General features: G+C 33.8%; 1 protein-coding gene across 1 annotated transcript; it reads right to left on the reverse strand.

The window, feature by feature from the left end:
- Positions 1-2,564: 2,564 nt before the first annotated feature.
- LOC136807300 (uncharacterized) lies at positions 2,565-9,423 on the reverse strand. Its single transcript, XM_067063911.1, has 12 exons — positions 9,103-9,423; positions 8,628-8,777; positions 8,000-8,093; positions 7,591-7,710; positions 6,956-7,020; positions 6,219-6,373; positions 5,566-5,651; positions 4,895-5,015; positions 4,681-4,720; positions 4,488-4,521; positions 4,052-4,279; positions 2,565-3,845 (listed from the first exon to the last, which is right to left on the reverse strand). The coding sequence occupies exons 1-12, from the start codon at positions 9,421-9,423 to the stop codon at positions 3,100-3,102; spliced, it is 2,160 nt and encodes a 719-aa protein (XP_066920012.1). The 3' UTR covers positions 2,565-3,099.
- Between the last annotated feature and the right edge of the window lie 1,422 nt (positions 9,424-10,845).

Genomic DNA, 10,845 nt, shown 5'->3' on the forward strand with positions numbered 1-10,845 from the left:
CCGGAAATATTGAAGGTTTAAGTTTTTCTTGCCTGGGAAAGGTTGAAGATTCTACTCTAGCCCTTCGGGATTTAAACTCAATGCTGCCAATATAAAGCGGTCAACTTCACGCTCATGGTTTCAATCAAATTTATGCGTAATGATCAGACTGGAAAAGTCTAAATGGAGCCGAGTTTAAACAACCAAATATCACAAAATGAATTGACATGAAGCATCTTACAGTTCGATGGATTAAATTTATTCTGTAAGATAAATAAACAAGATAACGCGAACAAAGTTTTACAATGAAGGCTCTTGTTCCTAGAAGCCTTTAGATAGAAGAAACAGGAGCTTCTATTTTTAGGCGTTGATAAACACAAACGTAAGCTTAAAAAATGAAAGATAAATATAGGAAGTTGTTAGCACAAAATGCAATCAAATGATAAAACAATAGTGGTGACACATAAAAAATTTCTAACCTAAGCATAACAAAAAGGAAAAAACTTTCTGATCAAGTATTCCTTCCTCGTTGATTGTATACGGTATACAGCCGAAAAATTTCCATTTTCAGGAGGTTCAAAATGTCCAAGTAGTTAAAAGCTGGAATAATACAATGTCCCAGATAAAATATGTATCGTGTAATAACGCATGGACAAAAAATGATTGGGAAAATGACTAAAACACCCTAAAAATGAACAAAAAAGACAATTCGTGGTATTCACGACGTTTACTTTACCTAAATCTTTAAAATGGTAAAATAAAATAAAACAAGCAACATGCTGAATGGACCTACCTGTTGATCAAAATCAGATAAAAGTAGGTGTTCTACATTTTACTATTGGTATTGAGCAAACACAATAAGTTTTAGAACAATGAAAAACGTCTGATTTATTTTCTTTTATCATTGTGTAACTTGGTCGTCTTTGTTTGAAAACTTTATGACGAAAAAAAATTTTCCGAGAAAAATTACTTCAACCACATTTTAAAGTACCTTGCACTCTATCTTTCTGCCAAAAATCAGGAAAAACTAATGAAGCAATTTTGCACCAAGTCCAAAAAACCTTATTTTTAGGTAGTTTTTGGCCCAAATTTACCCCAATTTTTTTTTTCAAAATCGGGCTCCGTCACTTTTCAGGCATTGCTATTTTGTATCATTGTGCAAAAATGAAAAAAAAATAAGGAGCCGATCCCGAGAAAAGCTGCTAACAGGAAAATGGTAAAAGGGAATTTCCCCAAAAAACGAAAATCCGTATTTTACGACGAAAAAAAATTTTCCGAGAAAAATTACCTCAGCCACATTTTAGGGTACCTTGCACTCTATCTTTCTGCCAAAAATCAGGAAAAACTAATGAAGCAATTTTGAACAAAGTCCAAAAAACCTTATTTTTAGGTAGTTTTTGGCCCAAATTTGCCCCCCAAAATTTTTTTCAAAAATCGGGCTCCGTCACTTTTCAGGCATTGCTATTTTGTATCATTGTGCAAAAAATTAAAAACAACTAATGAGCCAATCCCGAGAAAAGCTGCTAACAGGAAAATGGGAAAAGGGAATTTCCCCAAAAAAGCGAAAATCCGTATTTATTTGACGACGAAAAAAAATTTTCCGAGAAAAATTACTTCAGTCACATTTTAGGGTACCTTGCACTCTATCTTTCTGCCAAAAATCAGGAAAAACTAATGAAGCAATTTTGCACCAAGTCCAAAAAACCTTATTTTTAGGTAGTTTTTGGCCCAAATTTGCGAAAATCCGTATTTGACGACGAAAAAAAAATTTTCCGAGAAAAATTACTTCAGCCACATTTTAGGGTACCTTGCACTCTATCTTTCGGCCAAAAATCAGGAAAACTAATGAAGCAATTTTGCACAAAGTCCAAAAAACCTTATTTTTAGGTAGTTTTTGGCCCAAATTTGCCCCCCAAAAATTTTTTTCAAAAATCGGGCTCCGTCACTTTTCAGGCATTGCCATTTTGTATCATTGTGCAAAAAATTAAAAAAAACTAATGAGCCATTCCCGAGAAAAGCTTGTAACAGACGAACGGACAACGGTCAAATTAAAGGACCTCCCGGTAGGTCCAATAATATCGTCCTACCAACATAAATAAGATAAATCTAATATCTAATACCTTAAGGGAAGAAATTTCCGCGAGAAGAAATTTTCGCGGAAGAAATTTTCGCGGAATTTAATTTCGCGAATTTGGGCGTGATTCGCGAAATTAAATTCCGCGAAGCACACCAAAATTGTTAAATCGCGAAATTAAATTCCGCGAAATTCGATTTTTTTTCTTCTTCTTTTATTTTGTTGTTTTTGACCAGGTATTACCAAAAAAGATGGACACAATTGATTTTTAAGCATTATAACGTGTATTTTTTATGAAATATAAACAAATATAAACAACTCCGTTATGCTTAAAAGTTAATCTAAGTTGATAAATTCTTCTCAATCGCGAAATTAAATTCCGTGAAACTTTTAAAATCGGCTCATTCGCGAAATTAAATTCCGCGAAATTTGCCATTTTGAAACTCTGATTCGCGAAATTAAATTCCGCGAAAATTTCTTCTCGCGAAAATTTCTTCCCTTAAGGTATCTAAGTCTCGTTTCCAAAAATTTTGGCAGTCGGAAACTTTCAAGTCGGAAAGGATGACGTAATAAAATACAGAGTCTCCATAACTTGAACCTACATAACTCCTTAACTTAAACGATTCTTTTGATACCTTCCGAACAAATTCAGGCTATTTTCAGTCTCCTTAACTCGAGCGAAGTCTTTGAGAATTCGATTTATGGAGACTTCATTGTATCGTTGGAAAAATGATTCTTAGCATACAATTTACAGACGCATAAATTTAGATATACAGTAGAATAAAATCATGAGTTTTCAGTTTCATTTTCAAATTTTTTGTGAATTGTAAAAATCATCTCTGACAATTATTATTTCAACGACACATCGTTTTCTACAAAAGGATGTTTTTTTCTTTGAGAGCAATCTATGAAAACGCTCCGATTGCCAGGATTTCTGGATCAGACTTTCTTCTTTTTTACAATTATATACAGCCGTTAAAAAATCTGGTCCTAAGTTACAAAGGTTAAAAACATATGTACACTTTTACATAAATCAATGTGTGTGGTTAGTGTTTCATTGGAGTGATAGGCGAACCGGGGACTAAGCCAACCCCTGGAATATGCAACCAAACTTCTTGATGCTTCTCAATTTTATGTGGATCCAAAACAAATTTCTTTACGAGGGTTTGAATGCCCTGGCTAAAATCTTCTTTCGAATACGAACTCAGCTCATCGATAGAAGAACAGAAACCCAACCGCATCTCTTGCTTTTTGACCACAATTTTGTATAAGTCCTCTGACAGAGAGGCATTGTGCTCCGATCGAACACTCGGTGGGATCAACATAAATCCACTGACAAGTGTTTTTTCGACACCGTATGGGATTTGCAATTTTTGTCTCAGCATCTTATTTAACGTGATTCGGGAGAGTTCTTCAGGGGTGTAGTCCTTGAATTCGAATCTTTCCTTAATCCTTCTTCGCACACCACGGTTTACTTTTTCCAAAAATTTATCCATATCTTTTGGGTATCCAGCAAAAATGAACACTGGGTATAGATCTTTTTGACCACTTGGAGGAGGGTTCATGTACCTCATTATGGTCTCAATTGCTTCGTTGGAGTGAGTCGATGGATCGGTTTCTTTATTTGGCACTAATTGGTATGCTTCATCTATAAACATAAGCTTGCCGAAGGCAGATTCGATGACTTTTTTGCAGTCTTTGGCAGTTGCAGAAACGTACCCAGAGACAATATTTTCCTTCTGAACTTCAACAATGTCCGGAGATTCCAGAACTCCGAGCTCGTGTAGTATACCTGAAGTTAAAAGGTAAAAAAAATATTCATCTATAGTGTTCGCAAACAACAAATATAGTCCGTTCATTTTCAATTTCTTTAAACTATCAAATACAGTGAAATTTTAGGGTTTAAAAAAGAACCATTATCCACATGATGTGAACGGAATATATATCAGTCAACTCCAAATTTCAATTTGAGAATATACCGTTTAAGTAAAAACATACTTGCTAAACATCTGGCGATCATCGTTTTTCCAGTACCAGGATTACCGCTCAAAATCATGTGCATATTGGATACCATTTCACCACGTGTTAAAGAGCCAATGTTATTTTTTCGTTTAAGGTCTTGCATCAGTGTATGATGAGCCCATTCAAAAATATGTTGCTTTAATTCATCTTGACCTTCAATCAGGGAAAGTTGAGCATTGAGCTTTTCAATTATTCTGTCGAATTCTGATAAATAAAATAAATCGAAATAGATGAAATACAGCACCAACCTGACTTTTCAAATGAGAGATAATTATAGCAAAATGCAAAATGCAACAGAGGAACAAATTAAAGATCCGATATATGTAATGAAAAAGTAATTAGAAGCTTTAGTCTAGGGATAACAATTTGACTCATTTTCTCATGAAACAAAAAAATTCAAATGAATAAATACCTCCTTGTAAGCTTCCATCATTTGAGCGTTTAAGCTGAAAGAATAAAAATAAGAAGTTAAGTTTCTTTTCTAATCAAGTTGACAAACCCCTCAGCTAGATAATTGACTTGAGGAAAATGTTATTATTAAGATAACATAAAGTGATGACCTTTACAATCATTTTTCGAGCAGTCATAGACATATTTTCACTTACTGAAGTCTCACTACTTTGGATAGCCTTTTTTGTTGAGAGTCTGAAATGAAATGAGAAATACCATCTTCATAAGATTTTGAATTCAACTATTAAACAAAGCCCGAATAAAAATTATTTGTAGCCTGATTAATGCTCGCAATGGTCTGTTTTTCTCAATTCGATGCCTTCTGGTCAAAGCTAAGATTTATGACAAGGAATTAACTTCAAACTTTACCTTTTAAACAAAAATTGGCCAAAAACTTCAATTGAATCTATGTTTGGTTCATCTTTTAAAGTCTCTACAGTATTAGCACCATCGTTATCATCTGGTTTTGAATCAGCATACACCACAAATACTATGAAATATAACAAGTCAGATCTCAGACTTGTTAGCCTAAGTACAAAACTCAAATGGTAATTGGCTAAACAAAATTTCTCTACAAATAAAACTATTGAAGGGTTGTTTTACCAAGAGAGATCTTTGCAGATATGAAGTTTTGACAGTAAAGTTAGAGTATTAGAAACATAATACAACAATTTAATCGCTTGGTTGCTGAAATTAGAATGCGTACTCTTAGGTGCCAAATAAACGGGGGGTTCGAATAAACGGGGGGGGGGTGGAAAAAATTTTCAAATCAAATAAACGGGGGGGGACCTAATTACCGGGGGGGGTTGGAAAATGGACTTTTAAAAACCCTAAAAAGGGTCAAAATAGACCAAATTTAGGCTTTTTAGAGTAAAACAAGAAACTTTCCTTTTGGGAGCTGGGAATTTTTTCAAAAATTGATAAACGGGGGGTCCTAATAACGTCCGGGGGGTTGGAAAAAAATCGAAAAATTAACAAGCGGGGGGGGGGGGGCCGTTTATTTGGCACCTAAGAGTACATACAAATATTAGTAAATATACCTTTTTGACATAATGGAAGCTTTTTGTTTACGAAATCCTTCAATGACATCTCAGCAGTATGAACACTCCCATTCGCATACACTTTGCTGAATAATTTAAAAAATGCAACGATGAAGAGTCACAAACATAACAGAAAAACAAAAAATAGAACCCCATTGTAAGATCTATTAAATTTGAAAACAGATCGATCCTCACTTAGTAAGTATTTACATGTTTTTTTTTTTATAAACATAACGCTTATAAGCATATGAAGGCTCAGATTTGCAGAATTCCTAAGCATAACATGAGCATATATGTCAGCCTGAAATATTTTTCAAGTGGTCATTTTTATCTGTTTTTGTTTCATTTTTATCTGGTTTGGTAGAGGCCAAGTAAAAAATAAGACATTCCACGGCTAGCTGCATTCCACTGCTCCCAAAATCTGAACAAATTTTTTTACAAAATTTCTGAATTCATTAAAAAACTTGGCACAGGGTGAATCATAAGCATAATTCTTAAGCATATAATAAGCATAAACTATGCCTGGATTCTTTGAGAACTTAAGCATACACGAGCCTGACCAAGGGGCATACACTTGCTTATAAAAAAAAAACATGTACTAAAATTAAAAGGAAAATCCAAAAAGCATTTGAAGACATGATATTGAGCCTTACACAAATTTGTTTCTTTTATGACGTAGGGCTATGATATGTTTATCTTCACAAATTGCAACAACAGCGGTGAGGGAAAGTACTCCTTTGGAAAAATCTTTCGTATCGTGAAGATTTATTTTTTTGATTTCGTCTACAAGCACAAGTTTCGATGAATCCTAGGTTAAAAAGAGACAATATTAGCATTCACAAAAACACTCCCTTAAATTTTCGAAGGAATAGAGGAATGGCAACAAGTTTACCAAGGGTATTTGTAGTCTGAAATTGATATAACTTAAAAAAATGCAATAAAAAGTTTTCTCAAAATATACAAGATTGATCACTCTCTGAAAAAATCCTATCAAAATAAGCAGACATTCTCAAACAATCAACATATAGTCCTGTAGAATTTCAACAAAAAAGGGTCTTAGGTGGGAAAATATTAGATAAAGACATAAATATTATATACCATTGAAAAGGAAATTTTATGTACAGTAGATTAAGAAAAATAGTATCATCTGGAAGCTCTCAAAAAATAAGGATTAGATATATATTACGAGTATAGGTGAATTTTGTACTTAACTCGAAATATCAAGCCTCGAAGTTGTGAAAAATTGCTTAAAAAGTCCCAAAAAGGAAATTCTACAGGACTAATAAGGGACTTTCCTGTGGTACCCTGGGGTGGAAAAAAATCGAAAAATTTACAAGCAAGGGCAGGCAAGGGGGTGTCTATTTGGCATTTGAGTGTATGTCTTACTTACTTTGAATTCAAGAAAAAGAACTTCTGGAAGCTTCCGAAAGAATTTTCTTGCGTAAACGCTTTCACCTAAGTAAAGAAGTGTAATATCATTCTAAATGCTGTAAGTACTAGTAGCATATCTATCTACCATTTTCACTAGTACTCTCTCACCTCATACACAATGGATTGAATTGGGTCAGTCACTGACAGGCTACTTGACATTCATAGAATGCAGAGGGGTCAAGCTCCCAGCATTTTTCAGGGGAGCTAGCGAAAATTGCCACCAGCTATATCTTAAAAACCTTTTTCGTAGAGGTGTCAAGACCTTCCACATGGCATAGATTTTTAACATGATTTAAAATTCATTGAAACTGATCAGCTCTGCTCTCAATCTGATCACACAACTATAAGCCCCCACCCTAAAAGCTAGTCCCCTGTATTTTTTGAAAAATACAGCCAAACCAAGCAAAAATGGTTTAGCCCATTCTAGGAATATGTCTACCTTATTCCCTCACGGTGCACGGGTTGCCCCAGGCAAAGAAGGTACATTATCTTGCCAAGTGTATCACAACATCACCTAAGAATCAAACCCTGACCTCCTGGAAGGCAGTCATGCTACTAAACCGCTACACATTTCACATATCTAAGAACACATACCTTTCTGAATAGTATATTTTTCATCATCATATGGGAACTTGCATTCGTTTCTCTCCATAAACGTGTTCAGTAAATCTTTGATATTTACTTCTTTATCGTCAAACTTGATCGTTTCAATATCTAATTAAAAAAAAACACTCATTTTTTCCGAATGACCTGGTCCAATGGCAAGCATCCACTAATCACAGTTTTTCAGTACGTTTAGAAAAATTATCAAATTTCAAATTTGTAAAAATTTGACGTTTCAAATAGCATGTGCATATTTTTCTTCTAGATAGGGTTCCAAATTTGTAATTGAAAACAATATAACAAGATGACAGCAATTATGTGTATTAGGTTCTTTCAGAACTTTTAAACTCGTGATCTAATAATAACTTAAAAATATTTTGCAAGAAATAATTAAACTTACCAATATCAGGAACGTGTTCAAAACCGTTTTCACCAAGGTATTCAGTAACCAGTTCAGAGGATAAGATTGGAAGGAAGAAAAATTGTGACCATGTCTTAAAAAGAAAAAAAATCTTTAAAAAATCCACTATTTGTCTTTTAGTGAGATGAGTAGAGGACTTTTTTCATTGACTTTTGTGTAAATGGTTTGTTGCTGTGAAGGTTTAGATTTTCATAAAACAGGAAAATTTCATTTCGCACAAGAAACAATTGTAGTCTGATAGAATTAAAATTTGACCTTGAAAAAATTTCTGCACTATTTTTCTTGGTGCAAACAAGACCCCAATACGATGTAGAACAACATATCCAAAGCCTCACTCTGAGGCCCTTAGGTAGGGACCGCACGAGACGGGGGTAAATAGATTGAACTCGACCAAATTCTTGATCTCAAGATCTAGGCCACTTCAAATCATGGAGTAAAGTTTGTAGGCATTCTTATCATAAAAGATATCTCCTGAAAAATTTTCAAGTCTTAAACTTTATTATCTAGGAAATTAGGGCAATTTTCCCAATTATTTCCAGCAAAAATGATTTTCCAAAAGGTATTTGATTAAAAAATATTAAATCTGAATAGGTAGTAAGTTACTAACCTCACTATCAAGATCTCGTAGTGCATTTAGTAAAACTTTGAAAGTGTCACCAACAGAAAAGTTAGGATGGAGACGCAGGACAGTTGCTAATTCACTTAAAGCCATATTCCAACAACTCTTGAGGTTTTCGTTCTCAAAAAGTATCATCACCTGCAAAACACATACAAAAAGCATAATTGTCTTTAATCAAACTCAACAAAGATCCTCAAGACAATGATCTACCTGATGAGTTTTTGGTTGACCTAAATGGAAGTGGGGTTATCAGCAACACAAGAATGTTTTTATTTGGAGTACCAACTTTTGACAAGTCTTTGAAAGCCACTGCATCAAAAATAAATTCAGGGTCTGTTGAAACGTGTTTAATTTTTCTGTCTCTCCCTTCTCGTCTAACATAAATATGATTAAACCCACTTTCGTTTTTATAAGTGAGTTTTTTTTTTTCTGTTTTTAAATAAGTGAATATTTTTGTTTTCACCTCAGCTTGGTCCATATCAGTAAACAGTTGTATCTTTCCACTACAAATGCATTTTAGTTCATTTTCTAATATAAAATTGTCCGTTTCACGATCTAATTTCTTATAAATATCAATTCCAGGATATTGGAAATATGTGACAGTAAAACTCAGTCGCTGACGGTTTGAAGAAGCAGTTGTTGTTGACTTCTTTTTGGTTGACTTCTTTTCTTTTCCACTTTTTTTGGTGTTGTAAACTCTACCTGGATTGTACCGGTTGGTGTTGTCTCCAAGGCTACCAAGAATAGATCTTACTTCTGTGGTCTCATTACCGTGTCTATCCATTGTTGAGTCTACTATTTATGTCTACAAATAAAAAATGAGAAATTTATTATCAAATACATACAGCAGAGATGAGTTATTAAAAAGTTTGTTTGCATTACTTTATTTTTCATAGCAAATAAACCAATAAATAAAAAATTACATTCTTGATCTTCATTTAGGTCAAAATGGTGCGCCATGTTTTTCAGAGAAGAAGTTATTCACTGATATCTTAGACATGGTTTTTTCTAGTATGTTTGTTCCCCTTGATTGTGAGTAAAAAATTGCTGTCCTCTCCCTTTTTTAGTCCCCTTTCAAGGTTTGAAAAATGACACACCTGACTTGAAATTCCTTTTTTCTACATTAAAATATTTCTAATTTACTACCTAAACAGTAAAATAATGCTTCTGAAATTTAGGTGGTAAGAATTGTTTGCAAGTCCTTTTTAGGCGAAGGCTAGACAATCAATATTCTCTCCTGTAATTTTTGCATTGCAAACCCCTGAGAAATTGCACAATGTAGCCACTCGATTTACCTGCAATTTTCTTTCAATGCAGTATTTTATTGCAGAAAATAATTCAAGAGTTTTGCAATACAATGGATCTGATCTATTTTGTTGCAACCCTTGCAACTTTTTTTCTACAAAAGAGAGGGACTATTCTTTGCTTTTATTTTCTTTGTTTATCTTATTTTTGAGAATTGTTTTGATAGTTACTTTTCCCTCTTATTTTTGAAAATATTGATTAATTTTTAGACAACACAAACTTCAAGTGCGGTGCGTACAATGCAAAAGTTACAAGCAATATTGCTTCAGTGTAGCCTTAAGCTTAACTTTACTAAACTTTTTTTCACACTTATCATTTTGCAACTGATCCCTAAACTTGTCTTATGTATAATCATTTAAATTTTAATTAATTATTTCCGAAACTCTCCTTTTAACTTCTTGGAAACATGCAATACCATGGTTCCCATCATCATTTAAAGGACTGAATTCACTTTTTTTGTTTCCAAAATATCTACATGGTTCGTCAACATAACATCATGCAGTTCAACTGTTGTCACATCATCCGGCATGCAATTGAGGTTGGACGAAACATCAACTCCAAACAAATCATCATGTGTATCTGCGTAAAACCTCCTGACACCTCTTTGTGCTTGTTTCTCACTATCAATCATGCCCAAGGTCCAAAGCTGGTATGGTGTTTGATTTGATTCTGTTGACAGTTTATGGTGGTTCCACCCTTCTTGGAATTCATCTAACGATTTTTGAATCCTAGGCACGTAAACAAAATGCAAAACAAAACGGTCAACATCATTATCCTTGCGAAGACATCCAATTTCTTCCATGAATTTGAAGAGGTCAATAAAATATACTAATACACAGTGTGTAGTATCATAATGCAACCTCTCTATCCTTTGATTGTGGACTGATTTTCCTTGAATGTA

The sequence above is a fragment of the Clytia hemisphaerica genome, unplaced genomic scaffold, assembly GCF_902728285.1.
Source record: "Clytia hemisphaerica strain Z4C2 unplaced genomic scaffold, Clytia hemisphaerica genome assembly, whole genome shotgun sequence".
NCBI classification, from domain to species: domain Eukaryota; kingdom Metazoa; phylum Cnidaria; class Hydrozoa; order Leptothecata; family Clytiidae; genus Clytia; species Clytia hemisphaerica.

What these genes read in the sequence shown, in the direction of transcription:
- LOC136807300 (XM_067063911.1), bottom strand. Translation starts at nt 9,423, where the DNA reads ATGGATAGACACGGTAATGAGACCACAGAAGTAAGATCTATTCTTGGT. An exon ending in CATAAAAGAAACAAATTTGT is followed by an intron (nt 5,652 to 6,218) that starts GTAAGGCTCAAT and finishes TAAATTATTCAG; the next exon opens with CAAAGTGTATGCGAATGGGA. An exon ending in GGCCAATTTTTGTTTAAAAG is followed by an intron (nt 4,721 to 4,894) that starts GTAAAGTTTGAA and finishes ATTTCATTTCAG; the next exon opens with ACTCTCAACAAAAAAGGCTA.